Genomic DNA, 26,123 nt, shown 5'->3' with positions numbered 1-26,123 from the left:
GTGTGTTGAGGGCTCAGGAGCAGATGGGAAATGGAATTTAAAAACAAGCAGCCACATTCTGATTTCACAGTGGACCATGCTTCCTCCAGTTCCAATTCCTTTGTCCTTCAATCTGATTGGCTGGGGGTTCCACACACAGTCAAAATATCTACTGTCACTTGACTTAAAAAGTTGTTGGTGACCATGAGTGAATGAGGCTCTTGATTTATCTCTCCATTGGCAAAGCTGATTTAACGTTAAATGGAAGTTCCGTGAACTGTGATCAGTCAGTGACCTTTCCAAAGTTAACGATGAGTAGATGGTGATGTGTAAATATGACTGAGTGTGGCTCCAAACAAGTGTCAGAGGACAGTAGGGGACATATTTTTAAGGTGAGCGGAGAAAGATTTACATAAGACATGGGGAGCAAATTCTTTACACAGAGGGTGGTTCGCGTGTGGAATGAAGAAGCGGTGGATGCAGGCACAGTTACAATGTTTAAAAGGCACTTTGATAATAAAATGGATAGGAAAGGTTTGGAGGGATATGGGCCAGGAGCAGACGGGTAGGACTAGTTTAGTTTGTGATTATGTTCAGCATGGACTGGTTGGATCGAAGAGTCTGTGGTATGACTTTATGACTCTATGACGTAGGAGGCCCTGTGCTCAAATCTTTCGAGGAATATTTGACAAATAGGATTCCCACTGGCACTGTGTGTGGTGTTCAGATCCCTGTTCACTTCCAACTCCCACCTTTTCCCCTGCCCTGTACCAAGAACACCACTTCCTGGTGAACCATCCCACTGCACCACCCAGATCTCTCGGCTCACACTGAGACATACTGCTGGTGCCTTCGGTCTCAGCTGCGGCTGAGCTGGTAACCTTGTCATGTGAGCCTGAAGATTGTACATTCAAGACTCACTCCAGGGATTGGCAAATTTAGTTCATGCTAAAACTTCAAGTGCAGTTCTGAGTGACTTATGCCCTGTCTGCTTTCTCAGTGATACAAAGGATCCCATGTCACTATTTCAGAAGAGCAATGTCCTGAATCAGGTACATTCCCTCAATTAGCAATATGAAAATGTTACCTGGTTATTAGGATATTGCTGTTTTTTAAGCTGGGTTAAACTGGGCAGGTTACCATCTTTTACCAGCTCACTCTTTGTTTAAAGATGAAACATGTAATGGGGAAAGTGAAGCAAAGATAGTATCACTGCTGTGGTCTGTGCCAACATGTGATAGGAAAGTCCAGAAGACGTAATGCTTTGCAAATGACAAGACTATTCACAGAGAATGACACTAACAAGATCACCTGAATGACCTCAGCCTTTCTGAGGTGTGGATCAAGAATGTGGGCAAAATGTATCAGTGGCCAAAAAGGAGATTGTCATCCCAAAGATCCTGCAGAGTCCAATGGGAACCCAATTGTTCCCGATCTGAAGCCGCAAAGACTGTAGGAATGTTTTGGAATTTTTCACTGCAACAGAGAAACTTGTACAACATCTTTGCTTGCATTGGCAAAGTGGTGGACTTGTCCAAAGACTGCATGCTGAGCAGAGGAGTTTTATAGAGTCTTTCCAGAGCCAGCTCCCAATGTTTTTTGATGCCTTTTACATGACAAGGTCAGGCCATTATAAGAAATGAACAAATTGAAAAATAAAGACATTTTTCACATATTTAATGTGTTACTGGATTTTCTTTTTTTTTTGTTTGTGGGCGAGTCAAGTTACATAGAGACTTCTTCAGCTATCCTGGAGCTCTGTGAACACAAATTTGTGAAAGGCTCACTTGCACATTTGACATTCTGATTCTACTGTTCTGTAAATGTTTTTGGTGCATCCAAATATTGTAGAGAGGGACTCTAAAAATGTACGTGTTTCTTGCTTTCTGAGTGTACAACTTGCCTGATACTGAAATGTCACAATAATGTTTGGGGGCTGTTGTTGCAGTTCATTTTGTCAGTTCCATCAGAATGAAAACTGGGAGAGTCCGGCTCTGACACTTCCCAAATTGAGAGGTTTGTTAAATCGTCTGTGCCTGAGGTTCAGAGATGTGTGGGAGATGAGTGAGAGATGTCCCACGGACTAGGCCAGTCCAATGATGAAACCTCACTAGGTAGCGTGTGGGCCTGAACGTGCCTCAGCTCCTGTTGTGCTAATGATATATTGATGGGAAGGCCAGGCAGTGTCAGGTTATTGTGCAGCAGCATTAACTGCAGTGACAGTGAGAGGAGATAGGGGCAAAGAGAGGATAAAAAAACAACACTGGCTGTGTTACAATGCCCCGTGGTCAATTCAATCAGACTATGTTACAGGTTGGACCAGAATTTTAGCTGCAATGATTGGGAGTTCCTCACTACTTCAGAGAGTAATTATTGTCAGCCAATGCCTTCTTGACACTGACAGATAAAGGCCTCAACTCCTGTGTTGAAGTATGAATCTGATAAAGACACCGCAGGGCCCTCTTAGAACTTGGAGATAAAGCCCTGACCTAGTTGTGGCCTGTTTATACCAGAGTCTGGAACACCGCTGACCCTGGTCTTGAGTTCTGTGTGTTTTTGGTCTGAACCGGTCCGTGTCAATCAGCTGGCATTTAATTATCTGCATCATTCAGACGAAAGTGTTTCGAACATCTTTCCCCTTCCTTTTTACTCTTCCTCCTGTCCTGAAGGTGCTGACTCTCCCTGGGATACAGCTCCTCCTCCCCACCTGATGGTGATGACTCTCCCTGGGGTACAGCTCCCCCTCCTGTCCTGAAGGTGCTGACTCTTCCTGGAATACAGCTCCCCCTCCCCACCTGATGGTGATGACTCTCCCTGGGGTACAGTTCCCCCTCCCCTCCTGAAGGTGCTGACTCTCCCCGGGGGTACAGCTCTCCCTCCCCTCCTGAAGGTGCTGTCTCTCCCTGGGGTACAGCTCCCCCTCCCCTCCTGAAGGTGCTGCCTCTCCCTGGGGTACAGATCCCCCTCCTGTTGTAATAAACTAGGGAGTGTGAATGGTTTGAGGGTTTGGATCAGGCCTATGAGCTGCTCAGTGCCCTGTAATTTCAGGCCAGGCTGCAGTCAAGGTCATGGAATGATTTGTCACCGAGCAGCTCCAGTACATTCTGTTTGTGAGACTGGCCTGCCCCAGGGATGATGGCACAGAGTCAACTGAGTAACATGGTTTATCCTGCTGCTAATCTGTCAGCTTTTCCTTCTCAGCTTTTCTTTTACCCTTTCTTCCTGTTTATTTCTGTCTTTGCTCTTTTTATCTGTTTCTATGCACATTTCTGTGCATCTCACTATTTCTGAATTAATTTCTCTTTGTCTGACTCCTTCACACTCTCTCTGTCTAAATCTCTCTACCTTTACAAAATGGATAAATGGAGCAGGTTTAACAGCACGTATACTCAATCCCAAAACCCCAACATGATGTGGAATATGAAAGGGCTGGTAAATTTCACATGAAGCCACACACCGACAGACTGAGGAGCCTTAAGGTTACTGCTGTCCTGTGATGTATCCATTTATTGCTTCAGCGTTGATATTGATTAGAGGACTGAAGGGCCTGGCATGATGTTGAATCGCTGAGTGATTGTTCTGCAAAATCACAATTGATTTTTTAATTATTCACAGATCGGCAGACAAAAGTCTTTTTCATTGTTCCTGACCACATCCAACATTTTCTCTCACATGCGTTCCGATGTTCTGGACAATGAATAGGAAGAGAAAATATTAGGCGATCTCCCCTCTCTTTAACCTGGGGAGGGTCATTTGATAGTGATCAGGAACAGAGACCCTTGCTGACTTCTCTTTATAACACAAGTATTGCTGGACATTGATAAGAAGCAGGAACATTGACTGAATACTCGGAATAGATGGTTGAGGGGGAGGTCACTGGCCAGTGATCAGAAGCTAGAATCAGGGCTCTCTCAGGATTTCCCTTTCATCTCAATGTTTCCTCAGTACTCCGCTGTCAGAACCCAGTGCTCCCTTTATTTTGCTTCTCTGATAGTTCAATACCCTCTCAGTACAGACCCTCTCTGACAGTTCACTGTTCCCTCAGTACTTCGTCTTGCAGAGTTCGGTAATGTCTCAGCTATAACAGTTCAACACTCCCTCAGTATTACTCAGGATTTTATCATCTTAGGTTTGTGTGATCAAATATGCAGAGAATCAGACTAGAAGCTGAAGCTTCTTTCATTGCGTTGTGTTATGACTCACACACAAGGACCAGCTGTTTGAGTACAAGTTTATAGGACAGGTTCTAGTATCAGAGGAGGAGTGAACCCTAACTTAAGGAAAAGGGAAGAAAACTGGAATAATAATAATGTGAACTAGAACTTGGAGCCTAGCATGAGTTTAGCATTGGAAGGGTTAAAGGGGCAGAGTGCTTGCACTGCTGAGTAGATGCAGTTAGACCTGTCAACTGATGTTGGGCCTGTTTATAGAGCCAGTTGATAATATGCTTGGTGTACTGAGTAACTATGAGAGAGAACTCTGCCCAGAGCACAATATTTACACAGCTGGCTAATCCCTCTCTGAACTGAACTTTGAAATGGCTCCATTCTTTTCCTCCAGCTGCCGGTTTAGGCTCTGTGTTACAGCCCATCAATGGAGGGATTACTCAATGTCCTGGTTAATCATAAAGTTGGAGGATTTCTAACATCCGCTTACCACCCTGACTGCCAACCCATGCCACTCAGTGCCAGGCCCATGTTTTCCAATGAGAAGTGTGTCCAAAGCTAGGTTGGAGTCCATTCTGTCTCTGCTTACTGAGACCATCACAACAGCCAGTGCGTGTTAAAAGTCAAACATTCACTGCTGTGCCCAATGACATCAGTTGTCCAAACTGTGAGAACAGTGTGTCCCATGGTGCCCATATTTCCAGCCCGGGTCCCTGCCCTAATTCTAGCCAATGGAGATGAAGGCTTCTCATGTTTGTTTGACCGACCTCTTGGTCCCACCAGGCAGATGTTTCCAATAGATTCTTGGAGAATCCAATCCCATCATTAGGACATCCAGCTAAAGTGATGATGACATGGAATGACCAGGCACCAGTGATACCTCATTGGGCTTCATTCCTGGAATTATCTGCCATTTGAGCTGGCTCAGTGTTGGAGGAAGGGCAGCAGTCAATGGAAAGAAGTTGGCAAGCTCTCTTTGAGCAGGTTTATTTCCTCAGATGATTTGGGTCATTTCTTTCCACACTTGTGGACTGTGAGGACTCACATTGAAAGAGAAGTGCAAGTTTGCAAAACCTAAAATATAATATCTTGGACGCATTACTGGAATTGCAATTAATCTGCAAGAAAAGAAAACTTTAAGAAAATTTCCACTGCCTAGGAACACTCACAGAACTTCAGAGATTCCTCAGGATGGTAAATCAAATAAACAGATTTCTCCTGAAGTTGGCAGATGTTAATGAGCCCTTGAGATAGTTTTTACAACAGGGTCAGCAATGATGTTAGGACACTGATCAGGAAAAGGCTTTTTACAAAATTAAGTAACTTTTGGTCTCTTTAGAAATGTTGAACACACTTTTACTTACCATAGTGACAGCTGGTGCATACTTTCGCTGGTGACACAATACTAGGCGGGATGGTGAGGATGATATAAAGAGACTTCAAGGTGATTTAGATAGATTGAATGAATGGGCAAATACGTGGCAGCTGCAGTGTCACATGGATAATGCAAAGTTATCCACGTTAGTAGGAAAAACAGAACAGCAGAGTGTTATTTAAACAGTGATCACTTGGGAAATATTGATGTCTCTTCCCTAGGGAGAACAGCCAGGGTCTTTTCCCCAGGGTAGGGAGTCCAAAACCAGAGGACAAAGGTTTAAGGTGAGAGTGAAAAGATTTAAAACAGACCTGAGGGGCAACGTTTTCACACAGAGAGTGGTGCGTGTATGGAATGAGCTGCCAGAGGAAACTGGTACAATTACAACATTTAAAAGGCATCTGAGTGAGTATATGAATAAGAAGGGTTTAGAGGGAAATGGGCCAAGTGCTGGCAAATGGGACTAGATTAATTTAGGATATCTGATCAGCGTGGACAGGTTGGACCGAAGGGTGTGTTTCCATACTGCACAGCTCTGTGACGCTATGTACAAAGGGACTTGAGTGGTCTTGTACAACAATCATTGAAAGCAAATATGCAAGTAAACAGTTAGAAAGCCAAATAGCATGTTGATCTTCATTGCAAGAGGATTTAAGTACAAGAGCAAGGATGTCTCACTGCAGCTATACTGTGCTTTGGGTGAGACCACACCTGGGGTATTCTGTACCGTGTTGGTCTCCTTACCAAGAAAGGATTTATTTTTCATAGAGTGGACTGGAGTGAAGGTCACCAGACGGATTCCTGGAATAACAGGATTGTAGAATGAGGAGAGACTGGATTGTCTAAACCCACATTAATTGAAATTTATAAGAATGAGAGGGAATATAATTAATATGTATATAATTTTGCCAGGCTGTAGAGACTTGGTGTTTCTCAGGGGTTGATGTTTCTCCTGGCTGGATTGTTTAACATAAGGGCTGATGGTCTAAGGCCATGGGGTAGGCCATTTAGGACTTAAATGAAGAGACATCTCTTACTTTGAGTGGTGAATCTGTGAAATGCTCCACCACGTAAGGATTGGGAAGCAAAGTCACTGAATATATTTAGAAAAGAAATAGATTTCAAGGCACTAGAGGCATCAAGGGATATGGGGAGAGAGCAGGAGGGAGTAAGGTGTTGAGCTTTTCTAATAAGTTTGTATGTTCCCTGCACATATTGCCTTGTACTCCATTTTCCCTCTATTAACCAATCCCTTTGCCCTCCTTTACTGAAATCTAAACTGCTTCAAATCCTCAGGCCTGCTGCTTTTTTGTCCAATTTGTCTACCCTTTCCTTGGATATATTACTATTTCTAATTTGCTTTATTACCCAGGATTGGGCCACTTCTGCCATTTACATTTGTGCCAGACTGGAATGAACGATAGTTGCTCCATCGTGGAGCATGTTTTCAATGTTTACCCTTGCTTATCCACCAGTGTCCGTTTAAGTAACATTCCCTAATTTATCGAGGCGAATTTGTGCCTCATACCATTGTAATTTCCTTTATTTAGATTCAGGACCCTGGTCTCAGAATCAACTACACAGTGGGCGGCACAGTGGCACAGTGATTAGCACTGTTGCCTCACCCAGAGACCCAGGTTCAATTCCCACCTCAGGTGACTGACTGTGTGGAGTTTGCACATTTTCCCCGTGTCTGCGTGGGTTTCCTCTGGGTGCTCCGGTTTCCTCCCACAGTCCAAAAATGTGCAGGTCAGGTGAATTGACCATGCTAAATTGCCCATAGTGTTAGGTGAAGGGGTGAAATGTAAGGGAATGGGTCTGGGTTGGTTGCACTTTGGCAGGTCAGTGTGGACTTGTTAGGCTGAACGGCCTGTTTCCATATTGTAAATAATCTAATCTACACCACTCTCAATCTGAATGAAAAACTCTATCATATAATGATCACTCTTCCCGAAGGAATCTCTCTCAGTTAGATTGCCAGTCATTCCTTTCTGATTACACAATCCCAATCTAGGATGACATGTTCTGTCAGTTCTGAGGAAGGGTCACTTAACCAAAAATTTAACTCTGCCTTCTCTCCACAGATGTTGCCAAACCTAGTGAGCTTTTCTTTCAATTTCTGTTTTTGTTTCTGATTTATAGCATCCACAGTTCTATCAGAGTTTATTTGGACATGTTCTCTCATTGGGTCCTCAGTATAGGGTTTGTGATTTGATTTGCTCAATCTATATGCAAGTTACACTTACGCATAATTACAGCTATACCTTTAATGCCTGCAGCTCTAATTTCCTGTTTATTGCTTTCCCCAACAATACCACTACATTTTGGCAGTCTGTATATAACCCCTCGATCATTTTTCATCCCTTGATTTCTCTAAGCTCTACCCGTACAGATTCCACTTTGCAAGAGTTAATATTCTTCCTTTTTAATGCATTTATTTTACTAACCTGACTTACCTCTTCCCTGACGTATTCCTTTAAATTCAAATTATAGATAACCATTAAAACACAATGATACCATTTACATTAGGGCCCTTCTTCTCTGGACCTCTGCAATATTACCCATACACACTTATCAAACTAAAATAAAGACCTTACAAGCTATAAGTGATAATAATAGGAACGTATTGACACATTACTAACCAACAATGCTAGTCCACCGCATTTTCCTTTTCGTCTGTCCTTCTGTAAAACTGAACATTCCTGGATATTCAGTTTCCATCCATGGACACCCTGCAACTATGTCTCCGTAATCCAAACTATGTCAGACCCATTTATATCAATCTTCACATCTAATTCATCGTTTTGCTGTGAATGCTCCACAAGGCCTGAAGGTTTGTCTTTTTAACATTCTTAGTCCTGTTTATTTTGTCCTGCACTGGGCCTGATTGACAGGCAAGAATCAATTTTCTTCTTTCCCATCCTGTCTTTTGTTTTTGCCCTTATTACCCTCTCTTCAGTCTCATAACACAGATTCCCATCCCCGGCCATTTTAATTTAAACCTTCAACCACACTCCCGAATACTCCCCCTAGACATCAGTTGTAATCCCGTCCCCATTCCACCTGTCCAGCTTGTACTGGTCCCATCTTCCTCTGGAACTGGTACAAATGTCCCAGGAGACTGAAATCCTCCCATCACTCTATCTGCCCAGCCACATATTCATCTGATATACCTGACTATTTCTTCTCTGACTAGCACATAGCACTGGTAGCAATCCAAAGATCATTACCTTTCAAATGCTAATTTTTACCTTGCTTCTTGAACCTCTATAGTCTACTTTTCAGACTTCTTCCGTTTTTTGTACCTATTCCTTCAGTCCTATTGTGTACCACGACCACTGGCTGTTCCCACCAGAATGCCCTGTAACTGCTCCAAGGCATCATTGACTCTAGCACCCAGGAGACAACACACCTTCCTGGAGTCTAGTTTACAGCCACAGAGGCATTCATTGATTGCCCTTACAGCTGTATCCCCTATTCCCATAGCATTCGCACACTTAATCCATCTCTCCTTGGCCACAGGGTCAACAGTATGAATGCATTTGACTGTTACCACTTTCCCTGAGAGGGCACTTGCCTCAACATTATCCAAAGTGGTATATCCCTACTGCAGAGGAATGGCCGCCGGGGACCTCTGTACTGTGTGCCGCCTGCTCTCATGGAGTCATCCATTCCCTCCCTGCCTGGTGAGTGTTGGCCTAGGAAGCATCCAGCTCTCTATCATTATCACCACAATATTGCCAGTGATGTGGATACACCACACTGTACCCAGCATCACTCTGGATCTGAAACCTGGGATTAGGGGTTGTAGCTGGGTACACGTCCTGCACACATTCTGGTCCCATGTCTACCTCCCCACCCAGAGCAGAAGGAGCACACCCAAGCTCTCCTTCCCTGATTACTCTTTTAAATTCAAATTATAGATAACCATTAAAACTCAATGATATCATTTACATTAGGGCCTTTCTTCTCTGGACCTCTGCAATATTACCTTTACACATTTATCAACCTAAAATAAAGACCTTACAAGCTAGAAGTGATAATAATAGTATAACTACTCACCTGACCTTACCCAATCAGCTGCATCCTCTTACCCTACGTCATAGTTTCAAAAATGACGTCGCTTTAGGAATTCTGTCTCTGGCTTCAATGTAGTTTCCATCCGCTCCCTCTCCCTCTCCAATTGAGCTTGACCCACTCCCTCTCCGTCTCCCTCTCCCTCTCTGACTGAGCTCAATCCACTCCCTCTCCAACGAGCTTAATCTGCTCCCTCTCCCTCTCCCCATCCCTCTCCAACTGAGGTCGACCCTCTCACTCTCCCTCTCCCTCTCTTCCCTCTCCGAATGAGCTTGATCCTCTCCCTCTCTGACCGAGCTCGATCCTCTCCCTCTCCCACTGTCTCCAACTGAGTTCAATCTGGGCTGAGCCCCTCGGGTTTTATTGGGAAACTCCATTGTTGCTGGATTGATTCCAATGTGCTCCCACCGCTGCCTCAGTCTCCTGGCTTGCTTTCACTGAGCCTGTCTGTCCATGTGATCTCTTTACTTGGATCCTCTAAGTTTATTTGCCTCTAGTTTTTCACCATTTTCCCCACCTCTATCCATTTTAGGTCAACAGTGGATGACCATATCTTCGCCTGCATTGCAATCCATTTGCCACAATTTTGCCACATGCTGAATCAATCAAATTCTCTTTATAATTTTATATTTCCAGCTAAACTGTTGACAGTGCTGTTTCCCTTCTGCACTGTCAGATGTTAATGAATGCAGTTTGAAGGCCCCTATACAAATCCTTACAAGACACCATTAAACACCTCCTGCCAAAGAAAATCCTCTCTGTATTCTGACTCTCCATCTTCTGTTCTGCAATTCTACAGCCAGGAAGATAATTTCCCAATAATTTCATGCGTTTCCCAGGAACGTGGATAGGAAAGGTTTAGAGAGATATGGGCCAGACGCAGGCAAATGGGACTAGGTTAGCTTGGGAAACCTGGTTGGCGTGGATGAGTTGGACCGAAGGGTCTGTTCCCATGCTGTATGACTCTATATCCGACAGTGTCTTGTGAGAATCTTTGCCATTTTTTTTATTGTTCTTTATTCTTTATTCTTCATTGAGTGCGGGAGTCACCAGCAAGGCCAGTGTTTGTTGCCTATACCTAATTGCCCTTGAACTGAATGACTTTCTCCGCCATTTCAGAGGGCAGTTAAATGTCAGCCCATTTGCTCTGGGTCTGCAGTCAGATGTGGCAGATCCTCTTCCTTAAAAGCATTAGTGAACCAGCTGGGTTTTTGTGACATTTGCTTATAGTTTTCACCGTCACAGTTAGTGAGATGAGCTAAATATGCTAGATGTGTTTTAATTTATTTGAATTTTTGAATTCCAACAGTTGGTGTGGTGAGACTTGTACTTGTGTCTGCAGAGTGTTATCCTGGGCCCCTGGGATTTACTGGACCAGTGATGGTGCAATCATACAACCATTCCCCATCTTCTCATGGCGAATACAAAGATCATCTATTGATATTCTTCCATTCATGGTTTGAGTCATGGAATCATACAGTACAGAAACAGACCCTTTGATCCATCTGGTCCATATTGACCAGGTATCCTAAATTAATCTAGTTCCATTTGCCAGCATTTGTCCCATATCCTTCTAAACCCTTCCTATTCATGTACTCATCCAGATGCTTTCTAAGTGCTGTCATCGTACTAACCTCCGACAGATTTATCATGAATGACCTCCACCTTAACATTCACGTCAGCACTTTCTAAGTAGCTGAAAATGTGCAGGGGTTCAGTCACCTTATCTTTACGTAGACTTTAGCAATTTTCTGAAATCAGAATAGAATACATAAGTTTGTGAAGAATGGTGCTGAATTAAGCGAACGCCACAGATGCTGTAACATTCAAGGTTCTCATTTTATTTTGTAATTCTGTGAAGTAAACCTTCTGCTCCTTGATTTGTCATTCTTTAGTGTAACTAGCTTCCACAACTTTTTAAAAAAAATTTTGCTTGTTAATTTTTGATTCCGTGTCCATAATTCATCAAGAGATTCCTTCGGATGTCTGGCAGGCTAACCTCTTCCTCTGTTATATAAAGTAATGCAAAATAATTACACATTGTTTGCCATTTCCTGATTTCATTGACGTCATCAGCCTTCCTAGATTTTCTATGGTCCCATAATGCTTCAGAATAACCTCTCCTTTTTTCTCCTTCGTGTGATTGTCAACTTCATGTCAACTTCTGAGTTGATTTTGAAATCCCTTGAAAGTTTCTTTCACAGGTTTTGTAGCTCTTGCCTGCTGCTGTGTCACCCTTTCCCTTCTCTGTGTCTTTTCCATTTACAAGGACCAGATTGTGTTTGTACTTTTTCTTGCAGCTTTATTTCTTATCTCTTCATGTCTTCATGACTTTTTTTTCTTTTAGCAGGAGAATTCTTGCATATTCAGGAGTATAACTTGGTTCAATATCATGTTAGTCTGCTCAATAATCATTTATTTTACCCATAAATGAAGTTGCCCAGTTTATTGCTAACAAACTCTGTTTCATTGCTCTCATCTAGAATCTGTTTCATATTTCACTGTCTCTGAACCAAAACATTGAACTTAATCATATTATAATTGCTGTTAGATAAGTATTCATGCACAGTAAGCATTTAACTAAATTTTACTTGTTACTAAGTTAAGTATGTCATGCCCCCAGGGCACGTTGCACAAAACTATCCCAGATGCAATGTGCCTGTGAACAAGGAGCTTTCGTTAGCTGTTAGGAAACAGATTGACAGCTCTCGTGTGCTATGGTGAGGTGCATAGACTGGTCTTATACTGCACTAGACTTAGGCTGGTTCCGAGCTCACCACAATGAATAAAAATCAATGGCAGAATTTACAAAACATTCTCAGGCACAGTTTTTACATGAAGCTTTTCTGCAGTCCCATCTCTCATCTGCTGTTTGGCCCTGACACCATTCTGAGATGGCATATCCTGTCATGGAAATGAAAACCAGGGAAGATCTTAAGTTCTTTATCCAGGGAGCATGATTCTAATTCTCACGGCATCTTTGAAGAGAGACGCATTGGGATAAGGATGAGGAGGGACCTGTTATCCGTGAACTGCACTCCCTAGGTCTGAGAATTGGACCCTCAGTAAAAACCTTGTCAGGAAGGCATTAAACCCTGAACAGTCAGTCTCAGGCTGGCTGAGGAACAGTTTGGGGAAATGGAGGTTTCACACTGAACGTGTTTGAGGTTTTTGATGCTTGACTTGTTATTGAATTGGTTCCTTCTAGTCGGTTGAAAATCTCACCAAAATTTGGTTGTCACCTCCCTGCCTGTAACAGACAGTGTATGTATCCAATCGCCTCACTGCGTGCTCCTGTTAGTGTGACCATGTGTTTAAGCTGACAGGTCGACAGCCAACAGCTGAAACTGTGATCACCTGCCTTTGTCCTTTCTGATAAAGAACTGAGGAGGGCAGAGGATACGCTACAGCAGCTTATTTCAGTGGACAGGCATACTGCAATTTTATTCTCCATTTTCAGTGAAAGTACAGATAAAACCATTAGTTCACCTGGAGTAGAGAATCTTTTTGAACAAGCAAAATATATTGACTTTTGAACAGCGCTGTGTTTGGTGTGTTGTTGTCCTGAGTTTGCTATGTTGGTTGTGTATTTGACATGTTTCTCCATATTTGATGTTCCCAACAGTGTCCCTTTATCTTTCAGGTGTGTCACCATGGTGATTGCCAGGAAATTAACAATCAAACTCCATTGAATCTCTGTGCATCCTGTGACAGCAAACTCCATGACACGATGCACTTTGATCGTCACATCCGCTTTGACCTTCCACCTCAAGGTCAGCCCTTTGTTTCCTGACTGCTTTCTTCCAGCTTTTCACTGTTTGATATGCTGTATTTCCCTGACTACACTGGCAACATACCTGATGTCAATCACAGTACCATCAATATTAAAGGGTTAGGATTATATTAGGGGTGGACCCAGGAAGAAGTAGTAAGTCCCTCTGTGGTTTTCCTTTCAGAATGATCAACTTGCTCTGTGACCCAGTCAGGGTGTGACCCTGTGATACAATCTCTCTGCGATATCACATTGATCCATTGCCAAGTGAATTCCTGCCTGTTTCCAAAGTGAGTTTGAGGTTCCAGTTGGATATCTGTATTAAATCAGTCAGGCTACTTTCTCCCGCTTGTAACGATTTCTCACGGTCCTTTTTTCCTGAATCTCTTCCATTTCATTAATTCTCCCCAATTCCTTATTACCCTGGATTCTCCCTTCCCCAGCCCTGGCTCCATGGTGACTGAGTGGCTGGACTGAGCCGCAGACATTACCTCAGATTGCAGAACTGCTCAGTTTGAGCACAGTCCACATGGGAACTGGGCAGCACGGTGGCTCAGTATTTAGCACTGCTGCCTAACAGCACCAACGCCAGGGTTCGATTCCACCCTCGGGTGACTGTGTGGTGTTTGCACATTCTCCCTGTGTCAGCATGGGTTTCCTCAGAGTTTCTCCCATAGTGAAAAGACTTGCAGTTTAGGTGGATTGGCCATGCTAAACTGCCCATAGTGACCAGGAATGTGTAGATTAAATGGAATAGACGTGGGAAATGTACGGTTTCAGGATAGGGCAAGGGGTTGGGATGATCTTCAGAGGATCAGTATGAACTCAATGGGCTGAATGGCCTGCATCCAAGCTGTAGATTCTATGATTCTGACCATTAATTTTACAAAGGATGTTCTTAACTTGAAGGGTAACTACAGCTAGCATAGCAACAATTTGCATTTATATCATTTACTTAACATATGCCAAGGCACTTCACGGGAGTGTAATAAAGTAAAATGTAGGCGCCCAACCACATGAGGCAGTGTTGGGACAGGTGGAAGAAAGGTCATGAGAAAGGTATAAGGATTGGAAAGAAGCCTCGGGCCTAGACAGCTGAAGATGAGGCTGCCAATAAAAACCGGCGATGTGAAAGAGGCCAGAAATTGGGGAGTGTGGAAATCTCAGTGGGCTGTGCAGCTGGAAGGAAAAACAGAACTAGAGGGGGCCAAGGCCATGGAGAGATTTAGAAACACCTTAATCTCCTGTTGTTGCCACAGGTTCAGTTCTGGCCAGAAATGTCTCAACCCGCTCATGCCCACCCCGGACCAGACAGTCATCTGACAGGGAGGACGAGGATGAAAGCGGAATGGACGGGAAAAGGTAAAAAGGCATCTGTCTGTGACCATTGCAGACTGCCAAAGCACATCAGGTTCCATTTCAGTCAAAAGAGCAGAAATTTTAACCTGTGGCTTCATCAAGCATCCCCCCTGAAAGCACTTATTTTAGTTTAAACAACGTTGTTGAAATATTGAATGCTTCAGTGAGTGGCTCTGATCAGAGAGTGTGTGTTGACCATGTTCCTATAACTGATCTGACCTTGCCCATGCTGTCTGTGCTTTCATCCATTACTGTTCACATTGATCCTGACCGTGACTGTGAGTCATCAACCTGCCCATGGCTCCAGGATCCAGTAACTCTGAACGTCAGAACTGTACACTCCTCTACTCACTAATGCTGTGAGGTAGCAGTGTCATTCCCCACCATTGCGCAGCAAGTCCTGCACTGTGTGACAAAGACGGCCCCTATCCCAGGTCCTTCACACGTGACATTGGCCATGTCACTGAGAGCAAGGGTGAAGAGAGAATGAGGGTATTGAGTGTCAGTGTGGGCAGAGCAATGTGCTGTTGGTATGATAAAACGCGTTCTCATTGACTTTTCCCAATTCCGCAGTGACAAGAAGAACTCTGCGCTGAAGCTGAACAAGAAGAAACCTCGTCGCCGACACACAGACGTGAGAATTACCTTCAGATTAAACTGTTCAATATCGTGAGCACAATTCTCTCATAAATACCCCTGTCCTTTCAAGATCTTTCCCAACTCCTTTTCAAATCTCACACTGGACTTGCCCCACTTCTCCATAGTCTACCTTTAGATCACTTAGGACCTCATTTCAACTTTGAATTGGGCCATGTGAATGCAGCAGCATTTACATTTCTCTTTGTACTGTCCCATTAAACATATCCAGGCATGTACCACACAGATTCAATACACGGTAAACGTTCGTTGATACTTTACCAACAATATACCCCAGTCAGGTAGAGCATGAGATTAGATACAGAGTAAAGTTATCTCTGCATTGGATGGGACTGAATGAGTTGCTTAACCTAGCACTGATAACAGTTTTGTGCTGTAGACTTCCATTACTGGTGTTTAATTGATGTTTAATGAATGCTGAAGAATTGTGTTATACTGTAGAAGTACAGGCTCTAAAGCCTGTGCCAGACTTGACTCCAGTGTCCAAAGCTGAAGATTATCTGTTGAGTTTGGCCCTATGGAAAATGGCAGGATTATTGACAGTATCTGGAACTGTGCTCATTTCTAGTTACTCTCCGTGAGGCTGGGCAGTGTCCCAGTTCCTGTCCTGTCTTACTCCCTGGAGCTGACTCTTTTCCCTTGTTCTGCAGGATCCCAGTAAGGAGTGTTTCACTTTGAAGTTTGATTTGAATATCAACATTGATACAGAGATTGTCCCTGCAATGAAGAAAAGAACTCTGGGGTAAGTCCATGGGATCGTCAGTCTGTCTCCCTGTGCTGGGCTGTCCTGAGGGGACTGTAGGGTCTCTCTTTTACAGTGATGCAGTGCAGGCTACCCTTGAGCACACCAAATATTCATAACATTTCCAAAGTTAGGCCAAGGATTTAACCCAGGACCTTCTTACTTTGCAGGATTCAGCTGTTCTGTCTAAGATGCAATAAACAGAAAGTGAACTGGCATCTACTTTGTGCTGTTTTGCCCACATTCATATCAATTTTGCCCATCACCTTCCCTGATACAGGTGAGATTCCCAGGTCTAACTGAGAGTGAGCAGCACTGGATAAAACAAAGATGTTTGAGATTCCAGCTGAGTTTTGGCCACCTGGTCAGACTGAGTGCTGTGCCTCAGTGTTATAAGGGGTGCTGTTCCAATGATATCAGTTGTCCTGGCCCACCAGTTTTGGGATCCAGCCCAAGCTCCTCCAAGTTCCTGCCCCAACCCTATCCCAGTGTTATCAAAGGCCTTGCTCCATGTTATTGACAGTCTCAATCTCGGGATATCCAGAGCCCCTGTCTCAGTTTGATCAGGAGCTCTGTCACAGCGTTCCCGGGAGGCTGTTTATCTGAAGGAAAATCTGAACATTTACTGGGTCACATTGTTTCTGGAAACCTTGCCCCAGTATTACCGATGGTTTGCTCATATTTTGGAGTTTCCCTTTCTGTCGATTATCTGATATCGTTGTAGGGCATAGCGTAAACTGACATAGGTCAGATCTATCTGGGCAGCACTTATCGAATACAACACACTTATCGACTCTAAGGTACACCTATGTATGAACCGTTACTGTCAGATTTGAATTTCCCTCCTGAAGTATGTGCTTTTCTCGAGCAGGGAAGCACTGTTGCCTGTGTTCGAGAGGCATGGCATTGAGTTGAGTCAGGTGGAGGTTTATTTGGACCATTCGTATACACCTCTAACCCTGCACTTCGAGGCATATCGTTTTGGGGGACATTACCTGAAAGTGAAAGGTAAGAGGTCAACTTTGGACTGCGTGTGGGATCGTCACATTGACAGTGGCCCAGAACAGAATGCCACTGTTGAGTGTTGTACAGATTTAGCTGGTTCTGTATTCATCACGCTATCAGAGCAGAAACATTCTTGTCCTCACAACTCAGACTGGCTCCAGAAACAAGCCTCTGAGGGGATGGGCAGAGTTGACACAGGTTCTCACAGCTACGGCTCATATCTGCACTGCTCAATGTGGCAAAACCATCCTGAGCAAAAACCCTGCCTCCGCCTCTGGCCCATGCTGAGTCAGCCTCTCTCCTGTACCCATGCTGGCTGAGGGACCTATCTCACTGAAGATAGGTGGGGATAAAATCGTACCTACAGAATACTGTTCAAGAGCTCAAAATATTCCAATATGCTTTAAGCCAATAAAGTCATTCTGAGATGCAGGCACTATTCTAGACAAGAAATACAGCAGCCAATTGGCAAACACCAAACCCCAAAAGGCAGCAACGTGATAACTTATTTTATCTTGTTCAATTGAGTGACAAGTGACACTGAGGGGCAATTCCTCAGACCTCCCAAAGATAGTGTCAAATATGATTCTTGAGGCTGTGGGGGAGTGTGATTGTTATTAAGGTTTGTGGCACAGTGCGTTTGTTGTCGAGGCTGTGCCACAGGGCGATTGTTGTCAAGGCTGTGCCACAGGGCGATTGTTGTCGAGGCTGTGCCACAATGTGATTGTTGTCGAGGCAGTGCCGCAGTGCGATTGTTGTCGAGGCTGTGCCACAGGGCGATTGTTGTCAAGGCTGTGCCACAGGGCGATTGTTGTCGAGGCTGTGCCACAATGTGATTGTTGTCGAGGCAGTGCCGCAGTGCGATTGTTGTCGAGGCTGTGCCACAGGGCGATTGTTGTCGAGGCTGTACTGTAGTGCAATTGTTGGCGAGGCTGTGCCGCTGTGCAATTGTTGTCGAGGCTGTGCCGCAGTGCAACTGTTGTCAAGGCTGTGCTCCTGTGCGATTGTTGTCGAGGCTGTGCCACAATGCAATTGCTGTCAAGGCTGTGCTGCAGTGTGATTGTTGTTGAGACTGTGCGGGCATGCGATTGTTGTCGAGGCTGTGCCACAGTTCAATTGTTGACGAGGCTGTTCCGCAGTGCGATTGTTATGATTGTGCTGCAGTTTGATTGTTGTCGAGGCTGTGCAGCTGTGCGATTGTTGTCTAGGATGTGCCACAGTACGATTGTTGTCTAGGCTGTGCCACAGTGCGATTGTTATCGAGGCTGTGCTGCAGTTTGATTGTTGTCGAGGCTATGCCACGGTGCGATTGTTGTCGAGGCTGTGCTACAGTGCGATTGTTGTCAAGGCTGTGCCACAATGTGATTGTCTAGGCTGTGCCACAGTGTGATTGTTGTGGCTGTGCCACAGTGCGATTGTTGTCGAGGCTGTGCCGCAGTGCGATTGTTGTCGAGGCTGTGCCACAATGTGATTGTCGAGGCTGTGCCACAGTGTGATCGTTGTCGAGGCTGTGCCACAGTATGATTGTAGTCAAGGCTGTGCCACAGTGTGATTGTTGTCGTGGCTGTGCCACAGTGCAATCGTTGTCAAGATTGTGCCGCAGTGCGATTGTTGTCGAGGCTGTGCAGCTGTGCGATTGTTGTCTAGGATGTGCCACAGTACGATTGTTGTCTAGGCTGTGCCACAGTGCGATTGTTATCGAGGCTGTGCTGCAGTGCGATTGTTGTCGAGGCTGTGCTAAATGCGATTGTTGTCGAGGCTGTGCGGGAGTGTGATTGTTGTCAAGGCTGTGCCAACAGTGCGATTGTTGTTGAAGCTGTACCGCATTGCGATTTTCCATGCAATTGTTGTGGAGGCTGTGCTGCAGCGCTATTCTGGCGGAGGTTGTGCTGCAGTGCGATTGTTGTCGAGACTGTGCAGGAGTGCAATTGTTGTCGAGGCTGTGCTGCCGTGCGATTGTTGTTGAGGCTGTGCGGGAGTGCGATCGTTGTCGAAGCTGTGTCACAGTATGATTGTTGTCGAGGCTGTGCTGCAGTGCAATTGTTGTCAAGGCTGTGCTGCAGTGCGATTGTTGTCAAGGCTGTGGCAACAATGCGATTGTTGTTGAAGCTGTGCCAAAGTGCGATTGCTGTCGAGACTGTGCGATTGTTGTCGAGGCTGTGCTGCAGTTCGATTGTTGTAGAGGCTGTGCCACAGTGTGATTGTTATTGAAGCTGTGCCGCAGTGCGATTGCTATCAAAAGTGTGCTGCAGTTTGAGTGTTATCGAGGCAGTGCGGGAGTGCAGTTGTTGTCGAGGCTGTGCCACCATATGATTGTTGTGGAGGCTGTGCTGCAATGCGATTGTTGTAGAGGCTACGCCACAGTGTGACTGTTGTCGCGGCTGTGCGGCACTGCAATTGTTGTTGAGGCTATGCTGCTGTGCGATTGTTGTCGAGGCTGTGCCGCTGTGCAATTTTTGTTGTGGCTGTGCCACAGTGCGATTGTTGTCAAGGCTGTGCCACAGTGCGATTGTTATCGAAGCTGTGCCACAGTGCGATTGTTGTCGAGTCTGTGCCACAGTGCGATTGTTGTCAAGTCTGTGCCACAGTGCGATTGTTATCGAAGCTGTGCCACAGTGCGATTGTTGTTGAAGTTGTGCTGCATGCAATTGTTGTCGAGGCTGTGGCTCAGTGAGATTGTTGTAGAGGCTGTGCCACAGTGCGATTGTTGTCGAGGCTGTGCTGCAGTGCAATTGTTGTCGAGTCTGTGCCACAGTGTGACTGTTGTAGAGGGTGTGCCACAGTATGATTGTTGTCAAGGCTGTGCTGCTGTACGATTGTTGTCGAGGCTGTGCGGCATTGCGATTGTTGTGGAGGCTGTGCGGGAGTGCGATTGTTGTTGAGGCGGTGCCACAGTACGATTGTTGTTGAGGCTGTGCGGGAGTGCGATTGTTGTCAAGGCTGTGCCACAGTATGATTGTTCTCGAGGCTGTGCGGAAGTGCGATTGTTGTCGAAGTTGTGCTGCAGTTTGATTGTTGTCGAGGCTGTGTCACAGTGCGATTGCTGTTGAGGCTGTACCGCATTGTGATTGTTGTCGAGGCTGTGCCACCATGCAATTGTTGTGGAGGGTGTGCTGCAGTACGATTGTTGTTGAGGCTGTGCAGACAGTGCAATTGTTGTCGAGGCTGTGCGGGAGTGCGATTGTTGTCGAGGCTGTGCCAACAGTGCGATTGTTGTCAAGGCTGTGCGGCACTGCGATTGTTGTGGAGGCTGTGCGGGAGTGCGATTGTTGTCGAGGCGCTGCCACAGTGCGATTGTTGTCGAGGCTGTTCCACCGTGCGATTGTATTCGAGGCTGTGCCACAGTGTGACTGTTGTCACGGCTGTGCGGCACAGCGATTGGTATGGAGGCTGTGCTGCAGTGCAATTGTTGTGAAGACTGTGCCACAGTGCGATTGTTGTCGAGGCTGTGCGGGAGTGTGCTTGTTATCGAGTCAGTGCCACAGTATGATTGTTGTAGAGGCTGTGCCACAGTATAATTGTTGTCAAGGCTGAGCCACTGTGCGATTGTTGTTGAGGCTGTGCGGGAGTGTGCTTGTTATCAAGTCGGTGCCACAGTATGATTGTTGTAGAGGCTGTGCCACAGTATAATTGTTGTCAAGGCTGAGCCACTGTGCGATTGTTGTTGAGGTTGTGCCGCAGCGCGATTTTTGTTGTGGCTGTGCGGGAGTGCGATTGTTGTCGAGACTGTGTGCAGGAGTGCGATTGTTGTCGAGGCTATGCCACAGTGCGATTAATGTCAAGGCTGTGCCAACAGTGCGATTGTTGTTGAGGCTGTGCCAACAGTGCGATTGTTGTTGAAGCTGTTGTTGTGGTTCTGTTCGCCGAGCTGGGAGTTTTTGTTGCAAACGTTTCGTCCCCTTTCTAGGTGACATCTTCAGTGCTTGGGAGCCTCCTGTGAAGCGCTTCTGTGCTGATTCCTCCGGCATTTATAGTGGTTTGAATCTGCCGTTTCCAGTTGTCAGTTGCTGTCCGCTGCAATGGCTGGTATATAGGGTCTAGGTCGATGTGTCTGTTGATAGAATTTGTGGATAAGTGCCATGCCTCTAGGAATTCCCTGGCTGTTCTCTGTTTGGCCTGCCCTATAATAGTGGTGTTGTCCCACTCGAATTCGTGTTGGTTGTCATCTGAGTGTATGGCTACTAGGGATAGCTGGTCGGGTCGTTTCATGGCTAGTTGGTGTTCATGGATACGGATCATTAGCTGTCTTCCTGTTTGTCCTATGTAGTATTTTGTGCAGTCCTTGCATGGGATTTTGTACACTACGATAGTTTTGCTCATGCTGGGTATTGGGTCCTTTGTCCTGGTGAGTTGTTGTCTGAGGGTGGCTGTTGGTTTGTGTGTTGTTATGAGTCCTAGCGGTCACAGCAGTCTGGCTGTTAGATCAGAAATGCTCCCGATGTATGAGAATGTGGCCAGTCCTTTGGGTTGTGGCATGTCCTCATTTTGTTGTCTTTCCTTAAGGCATCTGTTGATAAAATTGCGCGGGTATCCGTTCTTGGTGAATACCTTGTATAGGTGCTCTTCTTCCTCTTTTTGTAGTTCAGGTGTGCTGTAGTGTGTTGTGGCCCTTTAGAATAGTGTCCTGATGCAACTTCGTTGTGTGTGTTGGGAAAGGAAAGACAACGAAATGAGGACATGCCACAACCCAAAGGACTGGCCACACTCCCATACATCGGGAGCATCGGGACAAACGACATGAATTCGATTGGGACAACACCACTATTATAGGGCAGGCCAAACAGAGGACAGCCAGGGAATTCCTAGAGGCATGGTACTCATCCACAAATTCTATCAACAGACACATCGACCTAGACCCTATATACCGGCCACTGCAGCAGACAGCAACTGACAACCGGAAGCAGCAGAGACATACCACTATAAATGCCGGAGGAATCAGCACAGAAGCGCTTCACAGGAGGCTCCCAAGCACTGAAGATGTCACCTAGACAGGGGACGAAACGTTTGCAACAAAAACTCCCAGCTCGGCGAACAGAACCACAACAACGAGCACCCGAGCTACAAATCTTCTCACAAACTTTGTTGAAGCTGTGCCAAAGTGCGATTGTTGTCGAAGCTGTGCGGGAGTGTGATTGTTGCGGAGGCTGTGCGGGAGTGTGATTCTTGTCGTGGCTGTGCTACAGTGCGATTGTTCTCAAGGCTGTGTTTGAGTGAAATTGTTGTGGAGGCTGTGCAGGAGTGCGACTGATGTCAAGGCTGTGCCACAATGCATTTGTTGTCGAGGCTGTGCGGGAGTATGATTGTTGTCGAGGCTGTGCGGGATTGCGATTGTTGTCGAGGCTGTGCCGCAATGCGATTGTTGCTGAGGCTATGCGGGAGTGCAATTGTTGTCGAGGCTGTGCCACAGTGCGATTGTTGTCGAGGTTGTGCTGCAGTGCAATTGTTGTCGTGGCTGTACTGCAGTGTGATTGTTGTCGAGGCTGTGCGGGAGTGCAATTGTTGTCGAGGTTGTGCGGGAGTGCGATTGTTGTCGAGGCTGTGCCGCAGTACGATTGTTGTCGAGGCTGTACTGCGTGTGGCGATTGTTGTCGAGGCTGTGCAGGAGTGCGATTGCTGTCAAGGCTGTGCCATCATGCAATTGTTGTCAAGGCTGTGCGGGAGTGCGATTGTTGGGGAGGCTGTGCGGGAGGGCAATTGTTGTCGAGGCTGAGCGGGAGTGTGATTGTTGTCGAGGCTGTGCCGCAATGCGATTGTTGTCGAGGCTGTGCGGGAGTGCGATTGTTGTCGAGCCTGTGCCGCAGTGCGATTGTTGTCGAGGCTGTGCCGCAGTGCAATTGTTGTCAAGGCTGTGCCGCAGTGCGATTGTTATCGAGGCCGTGCAGGACTGCGATTGTTGTCGAGGCCGTGCCACAGTGTGATTGTTGTCGAGGTTGTGCTACAGTGCAATTGTTGTCGAGGCTGTGCTGCAGTGCGATTTTTGTTGTGGCTGTGCTGGAGTGCAATTGTTGTCGAGGTTGTGCGGGAGTGCGATTGTTGTCGAGGCTGTGCTGGAGAGCGATTGTTGTCGAGGCTGTGCCGCAGTACGATTGTTGTCGAGGCTGTACTGTGTGTGGCGATTGTTGTCGAGGCTGTGCAGGAGTGCGTTTGCTGTCAAGGCTGTGCCACCATGCAATTGTTGTCGAGGCTGTGCGAGAGTGTGATTGTTGGGGAGGCTGTGCGGAGTGCGATTGTTGTCGAGGCTATACGGGAGTGTGATTGTTGTAGAGGCGGTGCCATAGTGCGATTGTTATTGAGGCTGTGTGGCACTGCGATTGTTGTGGAGGCTGTGCGGGAGTGCGATTGTTGTCAAGGCTGTGTCAACATCGCAATTGTTGTTGAAGCTGTGCCAAAGTGCGATTGCTCTCGCGACAGTGCCACAGTGTGACTGTTGTCGAGGCTGTGCGGCACTGCAATTGATGGGGAGGCTGTGCAGGAGTGCAATTGTTGTCGAGGCTGTGCTGCAGTGCCATTGTTGTCGAGGCTGTGCGGGAGTGCGATTGTTGTCGAGGCTATGTGGGAGTGTGATTGTTGTAGAGGCGGTGCCATAGTGCGATTGTTGTTGAGGCTGTATGGCACTGCGATTGTTGTGGAAGCTGTGCGGGAGTGTGATTGTTGTCAAGGCTGTGCCACAGGGCGATTGTTGTTGAGGCAGTGCCACAGAATGATTGTTGTCGAGGCTGTGCGAGAGTGTGATTGTTGTCAAGGCTGTGCCACAGTGCGATTGTAGTCGAAGCAGTGCTGCACTTTTATTGTTGTCAAGGCAGCGCCACAGTGCGATTGTTATCGAGGCTGTGCTGCAGTGCGATTGTTGTCAAGGCTATGTCAACAGCGCAATTGTTGTTGAAGCTGTGCCAAAGTGCGATTGCTGTCGCGACTGTGCCACAGTGTGACTGTTGTCGAGGCTGTGCGGCACTGCGATTGTTGTGGAGGCTGTGCGGGAGTGCGATTGTTGTCGAGGCTGTGCCACCATGCAATTGCTGTCGAGGCTGTGCGGGAGTGTGATTGTTGGGGAGGCTGTGCAGGAGTGCGATTGTTGTCGAGACTGTGCGGGAGTGCGATTGTTGTCGAGGCTGTGCCATGGAGGCTGTGCGGGAGTGCGATTGTTGTCAAGGCTGTGCCACAGGGCGATTGTTGTTGAGGCGGTGCCACAGAATGATTATTGTCGAGGCTTTGCGGAAGTGTGATTGTTGTCGAGGCTGTGCCACAGTGCAATTTCATCGAGGCTGTGCTGCAGTGCGATTGTTGTCGAGGCTGTGCCAGAGCGCGATTGCTCTCGCGACTGTGCCACAGTGTGACTGTTGTCGAGGCTGTGTGGCACTGCAATTGTTGGGGAGGCTGTGCGGGAGTGCAATTGTTGTCGAGGCTGTGCTGCAGCTCCATTGTTGTCGAGGCTGTGCTGCAGTGCGATTGTTGTCAAGGCAGCGCCACAGTGCGATTGTTATCGAGGCTGTGCTGCAGTGTGATTGTTGTCGAAGCTGTGCAGGAGTGCGATTGTTGTCGGGGCTGTGTCAACAGCGCAATTGTTGTTGAAGCTGTGCCAAAGTGCGATTGCTGTCGTGACTGTGCCACAGTGTGACTGTTGTCGAGGCTGTGTGGCACTGCAATTGTTGTGGAGGCTGTGAGGGAGTGTGATTGTTGTTGAGGCTGTGCCATCATGCAATTGTTGTCAAGGCTGTGCGGGAGTGCGATTGTTGGGGAGGCTGTGCGGGAGTGCGATTGTTGTCGAGGCTGTGCTGCAGTGCAATTGTTGTTGAGGCTGTGTGGCACTGCGATTGTTGTGGAGGCTGTGCGGGAGTGCGATTGTTGTCAAGGCTGTGCCACAGGGCGATTGTTGTTGAGGCGGTGCCACAGAATGATTGTTGTCGAGGCTGTGTGGGAGTGCAATTGTTGTCGAGGCTGTGCTGGAGTGCGATTGTTGTCGAGGCTGTGCCGCAGTATGATTGTTGTCGAGGCTATACTGCGTGTGGCGATTGTTGTCGAGGCTGTGCAGGAGTGCGATTGCTGTCAAGGCTGTGCCGCAGTGCGATTGTTGTTGAGGCTGTGCCACCATGCAATTGTTGTCGAGGTTGTGTGGGAGTGCAATTGTTGTTGAGGCTGTGCTGGAATGCGATTGTTGTCGAGGCTGTGCCGCAGTAGGATTGTTGTCGAGGCTATACTGCGTGTGGCGATTGTTGTCGAGGCTGTGCAGGAGTGCGATTGTTGTCGAGGCTGTGCCACCATGCAATTGTTGTCAAGGCTGTGCTGGAGTGCGATTGTTGGGGAGGCTGTGCCGGAGTCTGATTGTTGTAGAGGCGGTGCCATAGTGCGATTGTTGTTGAGGCTGTGCGGCACTGTGATTGTTGTGGAGGCTGTGCGGGAGTGTGATTGTTGTCGAGGCTGTGCCACAGTGCGATTGTAGTCGAAGCTGTGCTGCAGTTTGATTGTTGTCGAGGCTGTGCCACAGTGCAATTTCATCGAGGCTGTGCTGCAGTGCGATTGTTGTCGAGGCTGTGTCAACAGCGCAATTGTTGTTGAAGCTGTGCCAAAGTGCGATTGCTGTCGCGACTGTGCCACAGTGTGACTGTTGTGGAGGCTGTGCGGCACTGCAATTGTTGGGGAGGCTGTGCGGGAGTGCGATTGTTGTCGAGGCTGTGCTGCAGTGCCATTGTTGTCGAGGCTATGCGGGAGTGCGATTGTTGTCGAGGCTGTGCGGGAGTGTGATTGTTGTAGAGGCGGTGCCATAGTGCGATTGTTGTCGAGGCTGTGTGGCACTGCGATTGTTGTGGAGGCTGTGCGGGAGTGCGATTGTTGTCAAGGCTGTGCCACAGGGCGATTGTTGTTGAGGCAGTGCCACAGAATGATTGTTGTCGAGGCTGTGCGGGAGTGTGATTGTTGTCGAGGCTGTGCCACAGTGCGATTGTAGTCGAAACTGTGCTGCAGTTTGATTGTTGTCGAGTCTGCCACAGTGCAATT

The 26,123-nt window shown here is 46.7% G+C and overlaps 1 protein-coding gene across 4 annotated transcripts in view; it reads left to right on the top strand.

Annotated features, from left to right (window-relative positions):
• Positions 1 to 26,123, top strand: part of LOC132833817 (pleckstrin homology domain-containing family G member 5-like) — a 114,626-nt gene that overhangs the window by 35,729 nt on the left and 52,774 nt on the right. For all 4 annotated transcript variants that reach the window (XM_060852428.1, XM_060852426.1, XM_060852425.1 and 1 more), the window contains 5 exons: positions 13,241 to 13,370; positions 14,629 to 14,731; positions 15,302 to 15,362; positions 16,036 to 16,127; positions 16,999 to 17,135. In XM_060852428.1, the coding sequence (XP_060708411.1) occupies positions 13,328 to 13,370; positions 14,629 to 14,731; positions 15,302 to 15,362; positions 16,036 to 16,127; positions 16,999 to 17,135 (436 nt within the window). In that variant the 5' untranslated portion in view covers positions 13,241 to 13,327. The remainder of the gene's footprint in view (positions 1 to 13,240; positions 13,371 to 14,628; positions 14,732 to 15,301; positions 15,363 to 16,035; positions 16,128 to 16,998; positions 17,136 to 26,123) is intronic.

The sequence above is a fragment of the Hemiscyllium ocellatum genome, chromosome 37 (genome assembly GCF_020745735.1).
Source record: "Hemiscyllium ocellatum isolate sHemOce1 chromosome 37, sHemOce1.pat.X.cur, whole genome shotgun sequence".
In the NCBI taxonomy this organism is placed as follows: Eukaryota; Metazoa; Chordata; class Chondrichthyes; order Orectolobiformes; family Hemiscylliidae; genus Hemiscyllium; species Hemiscyllium ocellatum.
This window is presented reverse-complemented; position numbering and strand designations above follow the sequence as displayed.